General features: G+C 45.2%; 2 protein-coding genes across 2 annotated transcripts; one reads left to right on the top strand and one right to left on the bottom strand.

Annotated features, from left to right (window-relative positions):
* The first annotated feature begins 11,427 nt into the window (after positions 1 to 11,427).
* On the top strand, positions 11,428 to 14,018 carry LOC149285154 (gap junction gamma-1 protein-like). Its single transcript, XM_089495707.1, is given in 3 exon segments — positions 11,428 to 12,372; positions 12,374 to 12,569; positions 14,011 to 14,018. Coding segments are annotated over 3 exon segments (1,149 nt in total).
* A 5,927-nt stretch (positions 14,019 to 19,945) lies between these two features.
* Positions 19,946 to 21,953, bottom strand: LOC149285153 (inhibin alpha chain-like). Its single transcript, XM_089495706.1, has 2 exons — positions 21,584 to 21,953; positions 19,946 to 20,874 (listed from the first exon to the last, which is right to left on the bottom strand). The coding sequence occupies exons 1-2, from the start codon at positions 21,951 to 21,953 to the stop codon at positions 19,946 to 19,948; spliced, it is 1,299 nt and encodes a 432-aa protein (XP_089351832.1).
* Between the last annotated feature and the right edge of the window lie 2,226 nt (positions 21,954 to 24,179).

The raw sequence follows: 24,179 nt of genomic DNA, 5'->3' as shown, positions 1-24,179 counted from the left end.
GACTTCTGACCCATTTCATGTTATTTAAATGGACAAAATGTGCTTTTCTTGTAAAATCAAGGAAATTACTAAGTGACCCCAAACTTGAAAAAAATGAGTATCTACCTAAATGTAATTATAGTGAGCAGCTATTCCAAATGGGCCGCTTTAGACGCCTAACGAGATTTCTGGGGTACCCGTCTCACACCCCGAGTTTATAAGAAGTCATTCCAGGTCCTCCTTATAACGAGCGTTTCACCGGCCACTGGCTGGAACCTCATGACTTTAGTTTTTTTTAGCATGTTTCTATAGGGCGGCCCTTTAACCTGACATCGTTATACATTATACATAATGCAGGTCAGTCGTGATTGTAATACATTGCTGCTGTATACATTTTCTAGAAGTATCCATGTCAGGCCCATGGGGCCATTTGGAAGAAATGTAATCCTTTGGTGAAAACCTTTCTTTTTGTGATAAAGACGCTTAAAAGTATCAAAAATGGGTCTTGAAAGTAGGAAATGGGAGCCGTAGGGTTAAAAGTAGGATGAATACGGGCAAAAGGGGCAAGCGTGTCATGAAGCCCCCGGCCTTCCTCTATGTGATGATGATATACGTTGATCCGGTCGGATTTGCCGCATTTCAAATGCGTGCAAATTGATGCAAATTCCTCTCTTTGTTTGTCCTTTTGGGGCAACTGAAAATGCGCAAATGGCTTGTAGACGTTGCCCTCAGGTCTCATTAAAGACCATAGTAACCGAGCCAAGCCCTCGGGGGGGTAGGAAGGGTGCATTTGCATCGCTTCTCATGCTGGGGTATAGGTGCCTCATGGTCTGGGGCTGTCTGGAGTCTTTCAGGAGGGCTCGTGACCAAGTCTAGCCAAGTGGCTCAATAACAACGCAACAAAAAAACCATAAAGGGATCCCAGAAGGGATCCAGTTAGAGCACAAATACCCCCCTAAATCCCTGGTATACTAGTAGGAACTGTATGAGTGACTGCCAGCAAAAGCACAAAGTCCAGGTAGTGGCCCGAATCGGAGCATTAAGAGGACACTTTTCTCCCTTGACCCCATGCTAGGTCCTGATGGCACAGGGCTAATGTATCCATGTCTCTTGGCTCCTAAAGTGTAGTGACTAAGGATGTGGCTTGAGATGAGGGCATGACTGGCAAGGGTAGTTTGAAGAAAAGGTCTGCTCCAGATGCCTCCTTGATCTATTTCCAGGACACCCAAGTCCTTCCAGCATCTCGTAGGTCAGTAACTTGGTCCTTCATTGCGTTCCATGGCGGTGGTAGAGAAGCAGAACGTCCTTCTCCACTCCCAGCACTGCCACGCCATCCACAGAAATCCACCCAACCTTCAACCAGAAGTCAAAGTAAGTTTAGTGATGTCATGGCAAGGTCTACATGATTCTGATGTCACCAAACATCTCTATTTCATAAATACACAGTCATGTTTTATATGATGAAACCGGTTCTGGTTCTTCCAAACCTTTTATAACCGGAAGGCAGTTCAATGAAGAACTGTTCAATGTGAGGAGGACCTTCACCCAGGGGCCCTTGGGGGCCAATGAGTTGGAGCCCAAAGGCAAAATGCTGGAGCTTGTGTCCTATTCTGCATGCGACGTGGCAAAACCATTGATTTTTTCGACCCGTTGATATCAAAAGTGATGAGAAATTGAATTCTCTGAATCGTCACATGGTTATTGAGCGTAGAATCCGGATCCCACCGTAGCCTAAACACCAAACTGCCCTCCAGATGCTCAAACTGCCCTCCTGATGCTCAAACTGCCCTCCTGATGCTCAAACTGCCCTCCAGATGCTCAAACTGCCCTCCTGACGCTCAAACTGCCCTCCGGAGGCAGAAAACATTGATTCTGACGCCCTTTTCTACACAGCGCCCGACCTATTGTGAATCCCAGGATCCGTGTCCGTCCCGGACCTCTCTCTTATTATAGGATCGGTTATTCTTTACACTCTCCTTACGCTTTGTCCCGGCCGTGACCAGACCGTCTCTCTCCTGCGCGCACTCGGGGGCATCGGTCACACCGTAGAGCGCAGCTAATAACCGACGGGCATCGGAAACGTGTCTCCCGACCTAACGTCCTCAACGCGACGGGTCTCCCCAAGAAGAGACCACGTCCGGACCTCCTCGAGTGATTTCCTTGGGTTAGATGGTGGAACCCTCGTTAAAAGGATTAAATATGCAAAGGGTTAATGGGGAGGAATAATTGTGAGGTTAGGTGGAGTATAAACGTGTACATATTTTCGTAGAGTAATCGCAAGCAGCATTATATTGGTTTATTAAACCGTAAAACGTGGGATTGAGGAGGAAACGACCCAAAAATTCTAAAAATAGCCGAGTTCAGGGGAAAACAAGAAGACAAACAAGGAAGGTGATAGATGTCATCATACGAGGTACGGGGGGGGGCGTGACGCAGTGTCGCAAGAATGGGTTTAAGGAAACCGGGAGGATAAGGTCGACAGCCGCCCCCCCACCGAGTACTCAACAAAAAGAACTAAGAGCCGCTGTACCAACTTGGGGGGCATATGGAGGGTTATGTATAGGGGAGAGTATGGAGCAAATACACGGGAGGAGAAATGTTACAACAAGAGACCAGGCTTAGATGGGATGTAAGGAAGTTTTAGTTTACTGAGAAGGTGGTAGATCAGTGGAACAGCCTCCCAGCAGAAGTGGTAGAGGGTAATACAGTGAGGGTGTTAAACATGCATGGGATAGACATACGGCTCCTGAATCTAAGACGAGACCAACGACTGAATAAGAGTCTTTAGAGCGGGGCGATGATAACGATTTGGGGCCGATGGCAGATAGGAAGGGCTTTCGGGGCAGGCAGGCAGTGAAAGGGTGCGAATAGCATTAGAAGAAGGTTTGGGGGCTGGAACAGGAAGGAATTAGGAAGGAGAAGGTTTTTTACAGGCTGAGGAAAGGGATGGGGGCAGGCGGGGGCTGGGAGGTGGTTCGCTAATTCTGCACCCACCCTAATTTCCTTAAATCCACGACTCTTAACCACGTCCCATGAGCTGCTCGGCAAATTTACTGAGTTACTGCGGCGAGCTGGAGGGATAGCGAGCCCCCCCCCCCGCCACGTTACCGAGCCCCCCGCCGCCATATCGAGGTAGGACCCTGCGTCTGCGCCAATCCCCGTATCCATCGCGCTCGGAATAACGTACTTTGTGTGTTTTTACAACTTTCAGTGTTTCGTTACATTGTATCCACTGCTTGTTTTTTTTTTGTTTGTTTTGTTTTGTATTCGCGCTGCTTTTTTGGGGGCTTTTATTTATCCCTGGAGATAAATCCATCTCCGTTTTTGCGTGATGTAAAACCGCGAGGGGCGGTAAATCCGATGACGCTGTTTTTATCTCCGCTGATAGAAAAGGGTTTAAAAAAAAATTTGTGTTTTTTCAGAATAGAATTTGCTAAATCAGGATAAAGAATGAACTTTTTTTGTGTTTAAAGGTCAGTTTAGTTCTTCCAGAATGATGATTTTTTTTTGGGGGGGGGGGGGGGTCCTGGGTGGGGGAGGGGATTGAGGTTTGAGATCATTAGGATGATGACTCTTGAGTCTCTTGCACAACGCTTCTTTACTTAGATTTTGCTGATTTCTAGGTTTTTATATAGTATTGGTTTTTTTTTCGTTATACCTTCCGGGACTTTCTTTTGTTACCTGAGGCTGCAGGCAGGAGCGACCCCCGTGGACTACAACTCCCATCATTCTTGTCCATCCTAAGTAATAATCCCGCGTTTATTATAATTATGATTTGCTTTCGTCCCAGTAAAGTAAACTCGCATTAAATACCAAAACCTGATATTTTAGCGTCTGTACGGGGTCTTCGATGTATTAACTAAACCTCGATTCGCGGGGGACGAACCCTCTTCTTATTAATGTTTTTATGGTAGTAGTCGCGTGGAAGTGTCCCGAGAATCTGTCTGGTCGGTCGAGTCAGAAAAAGTTCATTGTTGGGATAGAAAGTTCGTTGGTTTTTAGCCCCAAAAAGACTTTTTATTACCGCGGGGCTCGTTGGTCTGCGATTTACTTGTTTTCACCTCCAAGACCAGAAGTGATTTGCGTTTAATTTTCTTCCCGTTTCTTTGGATTAAAGTCACACGAAAAACATAGAATCTGCCGGCAGATCGGCCCCATCCGGCCCCCGTCTAGTCGCCCGTTTCTCCTGCTGTAAAGAATCAAATCAGTCGTTGGTCTCGTCTTAGATTCGGGAGCCGTATGTCTATCCCATGTATGTTTAGTACCCTCACTGTATTACCCTCTACCGCTTCTGCTGGGAGGCTGTTCCACTTATCTAGCATATATAATATATCATATCCGCGTTGAGTTCCACAGGGGCTTATCTTGAAACACTGACGCAATTATCTTGAACAATTTAATTAAAAAAGAGCAAATCTGGCAAAGTTGATACTTTTTTTTGGATAACTGACATATAATAGATTGCAAGCCTTTAAGGCTATCTAGGTCCTGTTTCCATATTGGGTCCTTGTACAGCACTGCGGCGTATGATGGCACTATATAAATAACAATACCCCACAAAGAGACCTAAATAGTCTCAAGAGCTTGCGCCCTCCGACAGCTTTATCGACAAGATCGTTAAAGAAATCGCCCGTTGTACAGCGCCGCGGAATATGACGGCGCTATATATATATAACGGTGCGTAATAATGACAGCGGCGGCAGGAGTTTAATTGCTGACGGGCTGGCACCTTTAACCCTTTGCGTTTCCTGCCTCGCTCTGGCATACAAAGTGTTAACGCGGGCTATAACGCACACTTTGTGCCGGGCCGCCGATTTCTCGCGGATTCCCTCGCTTTGTGCGAACGGATTACGTTTCAGGTTTGGAGGCCCCAGGAAGTAAAGGGGGGGGGGCATTGACAGGGGGGGGGTAAGAATGGAGGGGCTGAAATGAATACACATTACGGGGTAGGGGGGTAGTTATTTGCGGGTCCCTGCACTGTCCGAAGGGCTTTTCATAAAAATATTCTGAAATTATTTGGGAAAACAAATGAAATTCCGTAATTATTCATTTTAACCCTTAAGACTCGGCCGTCAATACTTTTGGAAACAAAACAGCTTTGTAAACCACCCTGGCGCTGAGAGGGTTAAATTGCAGTGTACGGGTTATTTAATAGGTGTTAAAGCATGGGGGGGGTACATGCTGGGGGGGGTCGTCAGCCCAGGCTGTGGGGGTAGGGGGCAGATGTTGGGGGGCAGTGGGTACATATGGGGGGGGGGGTGCGGGGCTTTGTCTGGACCTCCTTCTTAAATCCCAAACTTGCTGGGAGGGCAGACTTTCATTAAATGCCCCCACCCCCCCGCGTCACGTGACTAGCCACGCTGCCTTTGTCTGACTTCGCATTTGGCGCTTGTATCGCAGCCGTATACCGGAGAGCAGACGGCGGGGAGCCTGCGGGGTAAGTGCCGGGGATCGCTTCTAAACCAGACCAGTATGTCGGCTAAGGCTTAAAGAGTAGTCGATACATGGATTCAGCACTTTCAGGCTGTCTCTCCACTCTTACCTCTGTTAATAACAGTTGTCAGGGATGTTGTCTATGCGGTGATCCTCCACCTGGCATAGAGGGGTATCTGGCGTCATGATTCAGCACTTGCTTGTGTTATAAAGTAGTAGTGCGTACATGAATCGAGAACCCTGCAGCTGAGTTAGAACTTTTTCCGTCTGGGTTCTGTTGGGGTTCGAGTACCGGGTGGGGTATAATTTGCCATATGGAGAGAAATGATCTGCCCCATACGGACGGGTAGAGTTGGGAAAGCTTTTGCCCCTGAAATGGTTAATTCTGCAGCATCTGATGCTTTGGGGTCCCCCCCCTCCCCCTTATATATTAATGATATTGTGAGTGATGATTAAATGTCACGGGGGGGGGTAATAGGGTGACATATGGAGGCAGCAGACTGTTAATACCCCCCCCCCCCCCCCGTCTCCAGTGTAAATAATTTAGTTTGTTGCCCCTTTCAGACTCTATTCTGCATTTCCTGGTAATTTTGTGCGTTTGGGGTCTCTGGGATGCGAAGGGTTAATGGCCTTTAAATACCCGCCAGCGAGCCGTGAAACTCTTTTACTCATTCATGATCTTGGGTTTCTTTTTAAGACCTCGGAGGTCTCCTTCTCGTAACACTTGTTTCTTGGCGCGTTCTGTTTGCGTTCTGACAGCTGGATTGCCCCCCCCCCCCTGCCCCCCAGTGGGTAAAATAAAGATTTATCGTTTTTTTACAAAAAGACATAAAAGCGCGGAATCTGCAGAGTTTCTGGGTTCCTCGGTTTGCTGAGATTGTAGAGCGTAGAGCGTTAGCTCTTCAGCACACAGTTGTACCGCTCCGCGTGTTCGCTTGGCAGAGTATCCGCTCTCTCTCTGAGTAAAATCCGGCTAATAATCTGATATAATCCGGCGTCGGGCTTTGACTCATCGCTTCTAGATTGTCAGCTCTTTGAGCCGGTCTCTCCGCACCTTTTTGTTTTTGTGATGCGCTGCTTGTCGCGTCCTGTTGTCACGGCGGGAATTCACCTGTTTTCAGGGGGGTTTGTTGGGCTTTGCCACAGGTGTGTAGAGGGGCTTTTTGTTAGGGAAGACAATGGGTAGCAATGCCCCAGACTGAGACATGCGGGGGGGCCCGGCGTTCTGTGTGCCGGGGGGGGGGGGGGTGCGCTCTCTGTATGAATGCAGGTTTTGTCTGTAAAGTATTCCCAGATGCCACCTATAACCCCTCTGCCCCCCCCCCCCCGCCTTCTTTGAATTCTGTGCCTCCAGGCTACCAAAATATTCCAGATTTCCTTCTCCCGGCCGCCGCTGATCTCTTCTCCTCCTTCTTTGAACCGTTTTACCGTTTTTAGAGCGTCTTGAGTTTTTTTCCTTGGCAGTCGATCTCCTGGATGGACGGTGGCCGCCGGCCGCCAGCTTTCTGTTTCTTTACCAGATAAAGGAATCTCGATTGATTCTCCTACCTCGTGATGTTTATTTGCCGACGGCGGCACCTGACCCGCCGTGATGGATTTTGGCAGGGAAGCCGGTTGCCGTGGTGGCCGCCGTGGCGCCTATCGTTACGTGATGTCGGCCAGGCTGACGGCGACGTCACGTAACGATACGCGCCACGGCGGTCTTGGGCTGAAAGTTGCCGGGAGAGGTTCTGATGGCCGTCGCCAGGACTCGGCTCAATACTTCGTGACCTCTAAACGAGGACGCTCGGCACCTTTATATCTTCCAGCTGTTGCTCTTGTGCCCTGAACCATGGATACTCCATAAGTGGTCCTGTCTGCTGGTGGAGGGTCTTACCTGAGAGAAACCGACTGCCCGGCTGGGGGGGAGAGAAGAGACAGGGAGGGCACCAAATATATGGCCGTATAGTGCAACGGAGCCCCAATATTTATGCCCCTGGGGCATTTAAATCGTGTCTGCCGGGGGTGCGCGGGTTCCGGCTGCTCGCCGATATCGTTCCTGAAGACCGGACGCCCCACAAAGGCTGCCAAACAGGACTTTGACCTCGGGTGTTGCGTTCCATTGACAGTGGCGATTGGTCGCATTATGATGACATCACAGTTTTCCCCCTCATCCCAACCAGTTTTTTCCACACGTGACGTCTTGGCGCCCACAGGCGGTGGAAGAATACGTAACGCGGCTCCCTCCCGCGTCTCGCGTGTATTTACTGCAACTCGGTCCTCAAGTGAGGGTTTTAATGCGGAAGGAGGGCACAGACTCGCGTTGCTCGTTAAAGTTTACTTTATGGAAAAACAAAAATTATTTATTTGCCCTCTTTGACCTTTAGCCTTGCTCGTATTTGCTGCTTAAATTTGCCACGGGGCAGTTTTTTTGTGAAGTATAGAGAAGCCTCGGATGTCCCCGTTGGGGGGGGGGGCGGCTTCCCATCTTGCTCTCTGACGAGCGGGGTATGTTCCCCAAAGTGCCACTCTGTGCGTCGCGGCATCTCCGGCTTGGATCCGGCGTTCAGCGCCACGCAGGGCGGCTTTCCCATTGTCTGCGGAAAATGTTTACCCGAGAGGGCGTTGGACAAACCTCGGTGTCACAAACGGATTAACACTTACGGGGAAAAATCTTTGTTTCTTCCGTTTATATATTTATATTACACGCTACTGTTTGGGGTCGCTCAGAAACTTCCTCGTTTTTGAAAGAAAAGTACAGTTTGTCCAGTAAGATAACATGAAATGGATGACAAACCCAGCGCAGACGGGGTTAATGTTATAAATGACTATTGTAGCTGGAAACGGCTGATTTTGAATGGAATCTTTTCATAGGCGTACAGAGGCCCTTTATCACTCCCATCACTCCTGGGTTCCAATGGCCCTTTATCACTCCTGGGTTCCAATAGCCCTTTATCACTCCCATCACTCCTGGGTTCCAATGGCCCTTTATCACTCCCATCACTCCTGGGTTCCAATGGCCATTTATCACTCCTGGGTTCCAATGGCCCTTTATCACTCCCATCACTCCTGGGTTCCAATAGCCCTTTATCACTCCCATCACTCCTGGGTTCCAATGGCCCTTTATCACTCCCATCACTCCTGGGTTCCAATGGCCATTTATCACTCCCATCACTCTTGTGTTCCAATGGCCCTTTATCACTCCCATCACTCCTGGGTTCCAATGAACTCTTCATAAAACCAAATTATATAGGAAAGATTCGTTCCTAAAAGTGGAATTAATTCACCCGAGTGGCCCCCGTTCTGTCGGTGTCCCGTCGCTGCGTCTCCCTTCTGTCGGTGTCCCGTCGCTGCGTCTCCCTTCTGTCGGTGTCCCGTCGCTGCGTCTCCCTTCTGTCGGTGTCCCGTCGCTGCGTCTCCCTTCTGTCGGTGTCCCGTCGCTGCGTCTCCCTTCTGTCGGTGTCCCGTCGCTGCGTCTCCCTTCTGTCGGTGTCCCGTCGCTGCGTCTCCCTTCTGTCGGTGTCCCGTCGCTGCGTCTCCCTTCTGTCGGTGTCCCGTCGCTGCGTCTCCTTGTTTCTGTGGTTCACAGTTTTGGGAGGGATTCCTCTTTTGCGTCATTTTCTAGTTTGAGCAAAAAAATCTGCTGAAAGTTAAAAAGGACAGCGGCCCTTTAACGCTGTCTTGGGTTTGATCCATTTTTATCAAAACTCACTTATCCTGTCTTTATTAACAGTTCAGCTTTTTTTTTCTTTAAGCCACGAGTCGAGTCGTTCTGTAAGTAAATCCCGTTAAACGTTAAACAGCCTTAAGTGTCGTTTGGTCCCTTGATCCTCAAACAATGCTTTGAAATGAGTTTTTGGAGAGCTCTCCGTAACCTTCTGCCTGCGTGAGTTCTTTGTTTAAAGCCAGACTTCTGCCGCGGATCATAATAATAATATTTTTTTTTCCTTCGAAAAAAAACCCCTCTTATAGCGAAAGGCCCGCATCTGTCCTTTTTTTTTAAGTCATTCCAGAGTCTCGTTTTTGGAATGCGGCCAAATAATGAGTAAAACTTTCTATTTTGTCTACATTTTTAGCACGCTTATCCACTTCGGGGCTGGAACCCAAGAAATAATATCTAATAGAGGTTTAGGGTGACTTAATGTCTTCCCGCGGAGAGGGGGGGGAATTCCTTTCTTCGGATACATTGTAACGTTTTCTGCTCGTGAATGATTTTACCAAACCTGCGCGCTCGTGTAGGTATTATTCATCGGTTCTTCTCGTTGGCACAGTGGCCGGCTTGGGACGTTACAACATGGTACGGCCCACAGTAGCTGCAGTGGTATGGTCCACAGCAGCTGAATGAGTTCTCTACTCCGTTGTGGTGTCCTGCTTGGCGTGTTGTGTTGCACGCCTGTGTCTTGTGACTCTGTTCTGTCCGTGGCGTGTATTTGCTGTCGTTGACTTCTGAGATGGTAGTCGGAGGTCACCAGAGGTTAATGAAAGTAGTTGGGCCGCTAATAAGCTGCCATGAGTCTAGATTCCTCTCTGAACCAACAAACCATTCGCAGCCACTCGCTGGCTATTATGTGTCGGATATCTCAATGGCTGAAGTTGAAACTCTTTTTGGGCGGGTGGGGGGGGTCCTATCTTTATGTACAGGGATTACTGGATTATTCTTGAAATCCAGTATGATCGTATAATGGGAGAGAACATCTTTTTAAGTAGCCGGTTCCAAGTATCGGCCTTCTAAATGTATTTACTTTAAGCCACGGTGGTTATACTGACCGCTCTCCAGGTGGCTAATGGCCGTTATTCTCAAAACGGCCAGCTATGTAGATGCCGGGGACCTCAAATAGAATCAACAAAGACGTAATAATAAGTTGTTCTACGGGAATTTACTAAACACACACGCTTGATAAACCTACGGCTCCCGAATCTAAGACGACACTAAGGTTTGAGTCGTTGTGACGAGATGGGGGGGGCCGATCTGCTTTTGGATTCTACCAACGTCGGCCCTCCGATGGGCGGCTGATTTACGGCTCCCCGGTGTATTTTCTCGGGTCTTCGGCGACACTTAAGAAAGCCCTTCTTATTCTTCGGGGAGCTGGGAGGAAGACGCTAATCCGTTACGTGTTTATTATCACGCTCTTAAGCGGTTTCTCCATCTGAGCCTCGTGCGAAGGGAGCGATTTGTAGGAAGAGCGCTTTCCTGCGGTTGGAACCGCACTTTGTGCTCGCCTTCCGTGTAATTGCGGAAGGACGGGAGGCGATGTCCGCCAGGTTCACCTACGTCTCCGGGACGGTTTGGACACCGAGGGGCGTCGGGTCACGCGCTGCGCCTCCTCGTGAGTTTGCTGGTCCTATCAGATGGGCAGACGGGATCGTTTCGTTTAAATCGTTTCCTTGTGTCTGGCTTTCAATCCAGCGATAAACGCGAAGGGTTCTAACCATTAACTTCTCTGTTTATTGCCTATTTTATGTGCGCTGCGGCTTCACAATCGTTACTGTAATGGGCGAGGAGCGGTTAATAGAACGCCTTTTATGATGTTTAAATAGCTTAACCTAAAGCGGCGTGAGTTGTATACAGCGCTGTGGAATATGATGGCGCCATACAAATCATGGCAAAAGATTATTATTTATTGAATAATCTCCGCCTGTCGGAGCGATACAAGCCCCTTCAGAAATGGAATCGTCTAATCTAATGCACCCCAAAAAACACGGTGGTCAATGTTCTGTATGGAGAGCCCGCGTTCCGTTTAAAAGTCGCTTTGGCTTAATATTCGTGCCGAATTTAAGGGCGTTCTCCCGTTTCTATGGAGAATGATACGTTTTAATGATTTTTAAATAATAAATGTGTGTTTTCTCCTCTTTCTGTTAAATTGATGTCTTCGATGTTTAAAAATGCAGGCTTTCAGCAGCAATCAGGTCTGTTTGTTGAAAGGTATTCTGTCCGGTTAGGTTTACTAATTATTGGTTGTTTTAGTAATGTGTTTTTGTTTGTTTTTTTTTCTTTCCCCCCCCCCCCCCCCCCCCCAGAGCTAATCAGGGCTCAGGATGAGCTGGAGTTTTTTAACCCGTCTCCTTGAGGAGATCAACAACCACTCTACCTTTGTCGGGAAGGTATGGTTGACGGTCCTCATCATCTTCCGGATTGTTCTGACGGCGGTCGGTGGGGAGTCTATATACTACGATGAACAGAGCAAGTTCGTGTGTAACACGCAGCAGCCTGGGTGCGAGAACGTGTGCTACGACGCCTTCGCGCCGCTCTCTCACGTCCGATTCTGGATCTTCCAGATCATTCTCATCACCACCCCGTCCATCATGTACTTGGGTTTCGCCATGCACCGGATTGCCCGGCGTCCCGAGGAGCTTCGACGGCGCCAGATGAGAAGCGTCAAGAAAAGGGCTCCCGTGGTACACCGGGGGGCTAGGAGGGATTACGAGGAAGCGGAGGATAACGGTGAGGAGGACCCCATGATCTGCGAAGAGGTGATGCAAGAGAAAGACGCGGAGGACGGAGACAACAAGAAGCACGACGGGAGGCGCCGCATCAAAAACGATGGCCTGATGAAGGTCTACGTGTTGCAGTTGCTCTTCCGCTCGGCTCTGGAAGTCGGCTTTCTCATGGGACAGTATATTCTGTATGGGTTTGAGGTCATCCCGTCCTATGTGTGCACGCGCAGCCCTTGCCCGCACACCGTAGACTGCTTCGTGTCCCGTCCGACGGAGAAGACCATCTTCCTCCTCATCATGTACGCGGTCAGCGCGCTCTGCCTCCTGTTGAATCTGTGTGAGCTCTTCCACCTTGGGGTGGGTGGCATCCGCGACTCTCTCCGAGAAAAGAACGAGGAGACGGGGAAGCCTGAACTGCCCAAGAAGGCCCCCAGCGCGCCACCCAACTACCACTCCGTGCTAAAGAAAGGGAAGGTGCCAAACGGGAAACTCTACTCCGACGCCGACGCTTCAGAAGCCTACGAGTTGCCGTCCATGCATTCTGGGCCTCCATGAGCTGGACCGGCTACGGCAGCATCTCAAGCTGGCTCAGGAACACCTTGATCTGGCCTTCCAGATGAACCCAACCTCTGACACTGCCCATGTGTCCCGGAGCAGCAGTCCCGAGGCCAACAGCATCGCGGCGGAACAAAACCGGCTAAACTTTGCGCAGGAGAAAGGAGTCGGAAGCCACGAGAAATCCGGTAAGATCGCCATTAACCCTTCAAAAGCAACTTGCTGATTTCATAGCTGTATTGTTAAAAGCATTATTATTATTTATTATTATTATTTATTTATACCTGATCTGTATTAAGTTACAAATAATAGAATATTTGTTACAGAATAATTATAGATAAACCACCTAACGAGGTTTCTTTGTTGGGTTGATGTCTGTTCTTTCTTTTTCATTTTATTTTTATTTTGTTATTTTTTTTTTTAATGCTTTTATTCATTGGAATGTTTGATATTGCATCATATTTGCCCTAAATCCCTGTTTTAAGGAAATGCTACATTTTCTGAATTCCTAGAGTCTTTAGGCTTTTTTTGCCTATTTTTACGACGGTTAAGTGCACCACTGCACTGGTCGCCGTGGCGACTGCACCAGAATTAAATTTTTAGATCCACTGCATATTGGTTCAGCGTGTAAAATGTGCATGGGATAGCCATATGAATCCTGAATCTAAGACAAGACCAGCGACTTTTTTGAGTTTTGAGTCTTCGCAGCAGGGAACACGGGGGCCGATCTGCCAGCAAATTCGGTTTCTCCTACGAGGGGAGTCCCTCTCGCTCCGCACCCGGGCGACAAACGATCGTTAATGCGCTTTGTCGTAGTCTATTAAAATTGTCGGCTGGGATTTGGATGCTTGTGATTTCTCAAGATAGTTTCTATGCTGTAAGGTGCGGCCCTTTTTAAAACTTGACATTTCTCAGAGTCGCCCTAAAACCTAACATCGAAAAAAGCACCATTTGGCAGTTTTTTAGAGTGGTAATTATGACGGATATCTAATTCTGCATCCCTCCTAGATGATGAGCAATCGGGAAAGGGAGTGGAAAGACTTCTGTAGCTATGGACACGGGGTAAAAAATACTATGTAACTGTGCAGATATATTGCTCACTTTAGCCCATTTTCTCTGTTGGTTGAGCAATTCTGCCTTTTGTTACTTTTTCTTTCCTCCCACCCATTAAAGGAGGATATGTTGGTTATGATTAATAGGTCCTTTCTGTGTCTGAATCAAAAGCTGTAACCGCAGGCTGGTATAAGACATGTTTGCGGAGCGCTTGGTTAATTAACCAATTAATGTCTAAAGCACATGTACAAAAACCATTATATGGACTTCCTAAAATGTATTTTTGCGGGCTGTTAAGTTTTATCAGATCTGTATATACACTTGTAGTGTGCAGCGCCACCCTACTTGTACAGGCTGTCAGAGGTACTGCACCCAAAAATCCTTGATCAGTTATAATCGCCCCTTTTGAGTCGTATATTCTTAGAATATATTATTATTATAAATGCACTTATATGTAGCCAAGATGTCTCTGAACTGAGGGGTCAGCGGGGGTTCTAGAGGGGCTCAATTTGCCAGCAGCGCACACTAATTCCAAGTAACGCTTCTTAATTTATTTTTTTTTTCTCTTTTCTGCAGGTTTGTGATCTTTGGAGAACTGGGTAGCGGATAGGGGGATTTGAGTTCTGCGTATCTTACAACATGACTGGAATTGAATCGCCAAGAACTCTCCCCTCCTCTGCCTGGGAGGGGGGAGAGCTGTACAGAGGATGAAGAGAAGGGATCGTTTGGGGAGGGGGGTCGGGTTTTGTGAATGAGCCTCTGTTCAGCAGACTGCTCAAGCTGCATCTCATCTCTGGAAAGTTTGTAGTAATGACCTTTTACCGGTGCCAGCGCGGGTGACCCCGCCGGTTCATACGGGATTCTCACACCCTTCTACTTGTAGAAGGCAGCCTTGAATATTTTTATACCTTTTGTGTCCCATCTACTTATAACTTTTAGTGTCAAACAGCTGTGACGTTTTGTTTTATTATATTTTTTATTTTTTTTTACATAGGATAAGCAGCCTTTTTTGGTGCAAAAATAACCCAAAGGTTTTTTACTTTGTTCCGAAGAGCCAATAAACTTGAAAAGTTATTATTTCTACTTAAAGAAGCGATTCCCAATAGATGGAATTCTATAAAATAAAACATTTTTGACAAGGATTTCTTCAGTCTTCCCGGGTAGATCTGTTATTTAGATACTGGTTGGTATGAGGAAAATAACTTTGAGAAAAAAAGTACAAAAAACATGGGTTAAAGTTTTGTTGGCCTGAGAAAAAGAATCAGAAGTAAGTTTAGTGGCTTTTGAAGAGAAGACAATAGAAGAATGGATGGAATTGCGCTGTAGCGGCACTCTGGGATTGGGTATAAAGTTGTTACGGTACTCTAGGGTTCGATGTTTTCGGGAGTTGCGTCACCGGAGGCCGGTTGGGGGCTCGGGGGCCGCAGGGCTACCTGCTCCGCTTTGTATAAGAAGTCAACCGCTGTTTGTATTTCCCTCCGGATGTTACGGATTGAATAAGGGAATTTGCGTTACATTCTAGGCTTTGTCCTATAGCTTTTGATGTTGTGTTTTTTTTTGTTTTTTTTATATAACACTAGTTTTAATTTCGTTATAACTGTCATCAGCCCGCATCGTACACTCTCCATCGTCACGACTCTTTTTTCTGTCGATCTGGCTGGCATTTAGACGATTTGACTCGTCAGGTTCTTATGAGCAGTGGGGGAGGGAGACTCGTTTTCTATTCCATCCTTGTTTTTTTGAAAGCTTTAAACATTCCATTCAGTTCCCCCCTTCCCTTTCTTGAGAGTAGTACGATCTCACGTGGATATGTTGAACATTCCAATATGCGAGTAGGGAGGATATTTCTTTCTTTTAGCGATGCTACTGCTCGAGGAGCGATACATTATTTTTATTTTAGATTTTTAAGGCTTTTCTTATTGTATTTTTATATCCCGGTCTTCCAATCTCCGCTTCATTCCACCCCCCCCCCCCTATTTGCAAATGCCAGATAAGACCCCTTTGCATAAAGTTGGTAGGCTGGTCTTAATGGCTCTGTTCCACTCTGCTGCGTGGGACGGGGTCGGTCTATCCTAAGCTAGGCATGCTTGAAAAATTATACAGTTCATCTCAAAACCTTAGCGAATTATTTTATTTTTTTAAATAGGGCATTTTTTGTATGGGGGGGTTTACATGTTTTTTTCTTTTTTTTCTTAAGCTGAATATTTCATGGTACTGGAAATTGTTACTTTTGTTTTTTTACACTTGTAATATTAAAAATTAATTAAAACAAAACGTGCGTGATCTGATTATTTAACCCTTCGAACGCTGATACATTGTATTTTCTCGTGATCTTTAATTCAAGTAGCTGGAGCCCTAAATACTTATTGTGTGATGTGCTTCTTAACCCCTTCGCGACCTTTGCCGGTTCAGGACCGTCATAACAAGAAGGTCACTAAATGACCTTTGACGGTCCTGAACCGTCAAAAAATTAAATAAGCTTAGAAAGTGATCAAGGATCACTTTCTTCGCTTAAACGGCCTTGCTGCAATGCCTCGATGTCGAGGCATTCAGCAAGGCCGAGATCGGCATCGGGGGCCATGTCTGGCCCCTCCCCGGGGCGTCAACAGCCGCCATACATTGTATGGCGGCGGACGCCCGTTTTAAAAGCGTTTAGGAGGCGATCAACGATAGCCTCCTAAACTTAAATGGTGTCGCTGGAATGCCTCGATCAGGAGGCATCCAGCGACACCAAACACTTACCTCTGGGTGGGCTGCCGGTGATCTTCGCCATCAAGCAAGATGGCGGCGGCCCTGGAAATAAAACAATAAAGACGAAAAAGTTCGCTAGAGGGTCTCCAGACCCTCTAGAGAACTGGCTCCACTTGCTGGTTGAATACAGGTACTGCATTCAACCATGCAAGCCAATGGAGCCCAGCTTTCTAATCACTATGTGATTAGTAAAATATTAAAAAAAAAATAAAATAAATAAAAAATGGAAAAAAAAATTAAAAAAAATGTGCTAACATTTAAAAATAATTATGCAGTGATGTCACTAGATGAACCATCCAGTACCAGCAAAATGTGTAAAAAAAAATATAAAAAAAGTATTAAAAAAATAAAATAAAATTAAAAAATAAAGTTTATTTTGAGCAAGTGCTAAAATTTCTCAAAAATCTCAACAAAGAGTTAAAATAAAAGCACTTCAAATACCCAAGGGGTGTCTAATATATAAAAAAAAATGGCTGATGGGGTAAATTGGAGTGGCCTAGCTCAAAGATAGGGCATAGGTACAGACTGACCAAAATGGAGAAAAAAAGCGCACTTCCCAAATGTGGCATTTTAAATCTGAAACAACCCGACAAACCCATGCATGTCGGGTATCACTGCACTCAGGAGATGTTCCTGAACACACATTGGTGTGTTGTTTGACAGTGGCATATACCAGAACCTGTATATCTATAACTAAAGTACAATTTGTGTGAAAAAAAAATTAAAAAAATTACTATTACAAAGTTTGACAAAGTGTAGTTCTATAATTGGTGCATGGAAAGGGTTAAAATAACAGCATTTGGAATACCCTGGGGTGTCTAGTTTTCAAAAATATATGGTTTGAATGGGTTAAATTGAGTTAACCGGCTTCAAAGATGTTCCAAAGAGGAGATGGAGGCAGAATGACCAGATTTGTTAAAAAAGATTTGGAAATCATAAAACGCTGCTTGTACTTATTGCCTTATAACTTACAAAAAACAGCAAAAAAACATAAAAACATTGGGTATTTCTAAACTCAGGACAAGTAGTAGAATCTATTTAGCTAGTTTTTTTACTTGCTTTTTTAGGTGAGTAAAAGATTTTTCAAATAAAAGTCATAAAATGTGTTTTTTTTTTTCAATTTTTCACCATGTTTTTTTTATTTTTTTATAGTAAATAAGATGATACGATCAAAATAATGGTATCTGAAGAAAGCCCATCTTGTCCTGAAAAAAACAATATATAACTTATGTGGGTACACTAAATGGGTGAGGAGAAAATTACAGCTGAACACAAGCACCACAAAAGTGTCAAAACAGCCTCGGTCCCACAGGGTACAAAACGAAAAATGAGCCCGGTCCTTAAGGGGTTAAAAGGGGTGTTTGTTTTTTTGTTTTGTTTTTTTTTTATTATGTCTTCTCATAGCATGGGCTTGGTTTAAAATCAGATGATGATGGAATGTGTCAAATCTGTGAGCAAAAAAAAATAAATATATAATATTATAGCTGTATATGCATTATATTTATTATAGACCGGCAGCTGATCCCATCATTATTTTATCTGGAAAGAGACAAAAAAATTTTTAAATGGCATTAACATACAAACTTTACAAGGCATGCGTGCACCCCTAGGACGTCCTGCTGCAGAAGGGGGTTTTGGTCTTGTGGGCTTACGCTCTACTTGGGAGGTCTAGTGGAGCGTTACAGGTGTTGAGCATCGTGTATTTAATTTGTGCCGAAAACACATGGAAAAAGTACATCTCCTGTGTCAGAATGTTCTGTTCGCACGTTCCGGAGAAATCCTTTATCGCTGTAGAGTAAACACGGAAGGGGTCCGTGCCGTGGGAAGCTTCTGTTGGGTGAGCAGGTGAGGAGTTAATGGGATGGGTCGTTTCGTTGTCAGAACTGATCCGTCGTTAAGCGTTTTATTCGTTGGACCTTTTCCTGCCGCTGTGAAGGAGATCAAAGGTCTGACGCCTTCTTTCCAAAAGGAATAAGAGGAGGCGACGCGTTGGTTTCCTTCCCGCCGTGTGAAAGACGCAGATGGTCGCCTTGGCCGGTGGCATCAACAATAAACACTGAAGTCCAAAAAATGTTAATTTCGCAGCTTGCTTGTTTTGGTCGGCTTTTAAAGCTTTTTATTTTCTGATACATTCATTGAAGGTGTAACAGTTTTTCACACTCTCTCCGTTCTGCTTGTGAGAATTAGTGACGTTCTAATCCTTAGGGGGGCAGAGGTTGAGCTTGGTGGGATTCTGGATCTTTAAAGGAGACGCAGGCAAGGACAACACACTTCAAATACCCAGCTTGTTACCTAAAACTCTCGGTTTTAGTAAATAAAGCTATTTATACCTCCGTTCCCATTCTCTCCCAGGCTTTTAACGGTGCTGTTCCACTTTGATAAAAATACTAATTGCGCTATTTAATATCTTAAGTAAATAAACCTTAACAGATCCATTTTATTAACTTTTAAGATCTGATCACATAAAAACAACATAGTAACTTTTAACATGTTTTCGGTTTCTATGGCAATGTCCTATCGGTGACAGTTTTTTCTATCACATGACCATTAAGCATTCCCAGGAAAATTCTACATCATTTGAGGTTAATTCAGAGAAAAGTTTGAATATTCAGTAGCTTCTGACACCGCTAATTACACAAGTGTTGCGTTCGGCAGAGTAAGTGGATCGGCCGGTAAAGTAATCTCCAGACTTGTTGATCGCATTCCTGAACCCTTACCATTTATTTTGTTTTCTTCATGTCCTGGAACACGTACCGTGCCCTGACACGTAACCACCCCCGTCCCGTGCCAACGTTCTCCAGCGCCAACGTGACCTGTTACATTGTACCCAAATACTTAACCTTCTCGTTACTCATTAAGTACACAATCAGACTCGTTCAGAAGCAGATGTTTCGCGTAAATGCGGCTCATTTTGGCTCAGTTTTGTTTCGTGAATCATTACGTTTAATTTGAAAGCTAGGTGTGCTTCGTCTAGGAGATCACTTAATAAAAAAAAAAAAACATTTTAGAAACCTTGAGTAAAATGGTTTAAGTACTGCATTAAAAATACATTTAAAATATTACTTTTATTTTTTTATTTTTTTTATTTTAAACCAGTAGTAGATTCCCCCCCCCCCCCCCTCCCGGTAATATGTTTTCAGGCAGCTGCATATCAGCCGTTTATATGAGTTCTCGCTCTGTTACCTGAGCCCTGATCTATGAAACACCCCGACTTCTTATACTGCCTGTGGGGAACAATGGAATGAATTGGTCTTAATCACCCAGCCGGACTCTCTGAGTAATGAAAGTCTATGGAGGATCGGACTTCATTAGCATCGCCATAAAGCATCAGCTCAGTGTGGTGCTTGAGCCGGGAAAGTCACCCAAAATATCACATGACTGACAGCAACGGCAGCTTCAGCTCTGCAGATAAAGGAAGTTTATTGGGGCAAAATTAGATAAAACCAGGTTTTTGTCAATACCGACCAACATTACTATATACAGAGTTGGGAGATATATTACTGTATACAGCGCTGGGGGTTATGTTCAAGGCACTTTAAGGCCAACAGCTGGATATTCAGTAAATAAACTTTTAAATGGCTGAGCATTGTGGGAGAGTTAGCTAAAAAAAAGTAAAGAGCTACATGCTAGCTTGTATAAGGTAAGACTTCTATAGCTTATATAGTAACCAAGACAAAGCAGCTAAGACGTAAGTACGGGAATAAGGAGGACTTTCTTGATATTGTGAAGAGGTCTTAAATATGAGCTCATAGAAATGGTTTTAACTACAGGCGCAGTCTTGAGTCAACAGGTTGGGTACAGTCTCGTATCTGTAGGAGAAGCCGCCATCTGTCGTGGTGGTCACCCATAATGACTTCATGGTGCTGGGCAATGAAGCACAACAGTAACCCCAGTGCATTGCTTGGGTCAAGCTGTGGTTAGGAGAACAGGTGCCATGGCAGTAGTGGAATTGGAAGCTGCCAGGGTGAACGATCCACTGATCCCACCCGAGCTCCCCAAAAGATATGTTGAGTGAGCCACGGTGGCATTGGGTGCTGTCAACTCCTGATACTGGAGGACGTTGCAGCAGCTCCAGAGCAGAGGGTGACCAGGGAACCCTAGACCTTCGACTCCGATGGGCAGGGCGTGTGCTGTAGGTAAGGAATGGGGTAAATTCAGGCTGGTTGGTACACGGGCATGTAGGGCAATGGACCAGCAGTACAAATAGGCCCTGGGTCAAGTAGTTCTGAAAAGCTGGTGCCAGGTAGAAAACAGTCCAGTCATCAAGTCTTTTCACCTTGGATGTTGCTACAGTCACCGCTTTATCGCCTGACAGCACTTGGAGGTCAAACAGTGGGTGCTGAGCATCATCATTCTCATCATCATCTTCATCATCAGTGCTGTTAAAAGAAGAGGTGGCAGTATCGCTGATATGGTGTTCGGAATGGCTAGGCGATTCCCTTGATGGTGGTTGGTACTCATGTCCTGTATTTTGGGCTGGTGGCGTGGGGTGAAGCGGGACGCGATCCAGCCGCTCCTCATCAGGCAAGTTCTGGGACAAGCCGAGGTCAACGCTTCCAGTGTAAAACCAGAGTTGAACTGATACAACTTTACGGCTCAGGATATGAGGAGAGGGACGAAATACGTAAGTGAAACTGTTGGTAAGCCCTTCTTGAGAAGCGTTGAAATTCGGCGTCTCGCACAGGACATCTGAAAACAACACAAGTATCAAGTAATTAAATGGCTGTAAGGAAGGACCAGCCCAGTAAAGACTTGGACCTTAATCGGTCCATAACAACAGTTAATAATTCAACAAACCTTGATTAATCTGCAACTGGAGAATATATTGTTTTATTATATATAGATGTTTAATACTAATGTCAGTCTACATTGTATAGCATAGTCCAGGTTCTCATTGGGCAAGATAGGTCACAATCCAACAACTGTGAACTAGTGACACCTACTGGCGATTAATGATTACTACACCGGGGAATGAATAATAATCTGTTTAATGGGAAGGCTGTACTTTAGTCCCCAAAAACTCCTCTCAGCCCAGGTTTTTAGGTAACACAAAGTTAATCAGTGAAACCATATATTTTTGCCTATATTTTAGCCTCCATGCGTTGCTTTAGTTAGCTGGATGAGCGTCTTTAAAATGGCCACGTGGCTTAACATTTTTCTTTTCTAGTTGAACATGCATCTTTAAGGCTCTCAATCTTTATGTCATTTCAGTTCTTGTCCTATCTGGATCCTTGTCGGGACTCCAGAAGGTATCACAAAATTCTAATGATTCTACCCTTGGCCAACGTGGCAAAACATGGAAGACTGAAACCTAGGAAGCACAATATATACAAAGAATAAATGCTATTAAAAACGCAGCGTCCCTTTAAACCCGTGTTTTGCAACGACAATGACATACCTGAAGAAGGAAACAGAATGACCTGGGAAACGTCCTCGAGGCCACCGTTGCGGACCCTGCTGTGTCTTTTCCGTATGTTCCTTTGTTCGGATTTCGTCCGTGGGCTTGGGGACGGGGCCGGCGAGGAAAGTGGAGTCTGGGTCGGAGGTGGCCCAAGGGCCTCTATTATCTTTGCCTTGATCCTGGTCAGAATGAAGAGGCGATCGCCTTCCGGAATCTCACAGGTCTGCCCTGCGCTGGGGCAGTTTAATGCCACCCAAACGAACAATGCCACGCACAGGAGGAACATTCTCAGGTTATAGTTTGTAGGCAGCTCGCCGCTTGTCTTTTCACCGGCTTCTTCTGTCGTATTAAACATTCGTTCCCCCATCTTCATATCCCACCGACGTCTGGATATCCTCGATTCTCTTGCTGTCCCTTGATACTTTACCTTTTCTTGACGAATTTAAATCTTATTTAACCCTCAGCAGCTCTTATAGTTAGAAGGTCTCTTCTGTTGGGATAAACCTGCTTCTGTTGTTTTGGGAGACCACCTAGTCTCTAAGAAACCCCTTCTAGATAGTTCACTGTATCCGTCTCTTTTATCCCAAACTCTTCTAGAGGTCTTCTTCTCCTCTCTGGTTTGAAGCCGATGACACCAAAGATGTTCTCCCTGGAAATAAGAATCTATCTCTTCTCTGCGGAAGTCTCTGCCTGTCTGAGGATGTCTCCGTCTTACTAAAAACAAAGCCTTTTGCACCTTATCAGAGTTGGCAAGGAGAAGATACTGGGCACACACTGAGCATTATCTGCAACAGACGCCTGGAATTCATTGTTTGCCCCAGGGACGAAGCAGATATCTGACCGAGCTAACCAGAAGTTTCACACGGGAACCTGCCCCCTCCTTCCAGGGCAGCGCGGATATCGGGGGCCGGGGCACGATGCTGCGCGGTTTTGGGTTTACGTGAAATCTGTGGAACACGTGAACCCCGTATCACAGGGTCGTACAAAAAAAAAAGTGACAGCTGAGTACTTTGTATGAACACCAGCGTCCTTCACAAGGCTGTTTACAGGATCGCTGAGTGACCCCACAGATCCGCTTACGTCTGCGTTACCGGGGATTGGGGAGACGTCACCCGCGCATGTCTTACCCAAGTGATCACCAGTCAGAGAACATACACTCTTATTATAATTAGACTTGTGCATTCGTCTTCGGGCGAACATGAAAACGAGCACGAAGAGGCCGTTTTTTTGTTCGTTCCGAAGGAACGTAGAACAGAATACAGTGCCGGCAAACCGTAGGCGAAGACGAAGACTCACAATCACGAAGATTCGAAGATTCTTCGTGATCGTCTTCGTTTTTGCCGCGCAACCGCCAAAATTTCAAACAGGAGTGAGCTGATCCTCGTCTGTCCAATCAGCTCACTCTTGTGACGTAACGCTAAGGGTCTCGTCCAATGCCTGTGCTGCTGTTTTTTGAATTCTGAAGGCGCCTTTATAAGACCAGAGCTTGCCTGAGAGATCCATTCATTTTTCGCTGTGACTGCTTTGGCAACACTGCTGTGCTGCATCCGAGCGTTACAGAGAGAGATTGTTCTGTTCTGTGTGAGACTGGTAAGCCTTAGCCTGCCATTTCTCACTGTGTACTTCATCCTCACTTCAGTGCTACTTAATTAATATATTTAATAATAATAATTTGATTAATTTAATTTTTTTAAAATTAATTTGTCATCAACTTTAGTGTAAGTGCTGTTGAGTTGACAGTGCACCCAGTGCCTCAGTGGCACTGGGGTGCCCTTGCCCTGGGCTGGCACTAGTGCCTATTGCCTGTCCTGCTTAAATAAATTAAATAGAATTTATAAATTACAATTTAATAGAATCTATAATTTAATAGTTCATTATAATATTATATATATATATATATTTGTCAGTCATATATATATATACTATAGTATACTAGTGTAGAGTGTACTGTAGACATTCATCTACTAGTGTCTAATTTAAAATCAGTAATATTAATTAATATAATTAATAATTGAATTCATTATAAAATTATATATATATTTGTCAGTTATAGTTAGTAATAGTATACTAGTGTAGAGTGTACTGTAGACATTCAGAACATCTACTAGTGTCTAATCTAAAATCAGTAATATCAATAATTCTCTAATTCTTTCTTATCTTAATAGTTAATTAAATTAGCTATAAATAAAAGTAATAATATTAATTAATTACTACTAGCGTATAGTTCAGCTAATCTTATTAGTACTGGTGCTGCAGCTCTATAGTTTGTGCTTTGTTTTAGCAACAGTAAGAGACCAAGTCAATTTTTCTTAATTAATCTTTCATTTTATTTCATTTGTTTTGCTCACCTCAGTCCATCAGTGAAGTGAACTTGTTGGGCTAGTGAGTGCAGCCGCATAAGTGCTGTGTTTTTTTTTGATCAGCAAGCAGTGACGTTAACTGTTTTGCAAAGATTTTCTCATTTATTTTACATTTTATTTCAATTTTATTAAAAGTACCCTTAGTGTTTTGCTCACCTCAGTCCATCAGTGAAGTGAACTTGTTGGGCTAGTGAGTGCAGCAAGCAGTGAAGATAACTGTTTTGCTGTGACAT

This window comes from Sceloporus occidentalis, unplaced genomic scaffold (assembly GCF_023333645.1).
Source record: "Sceloporus occidentalis isolate IW3139 unplaced genomic scaffold, rSceOcc1.0.p SCAF_83, whole genome shotgun sequence".
NCBI lineage: Eukaryota > Metazoa > Chordata > Lepidosauria > Squamata > Phrynosomatidae > Sceloporus > Sceloporus occidentalis.
This window is presented reverse-complemented; position numbering and strand designations above follow the sequence as displayed.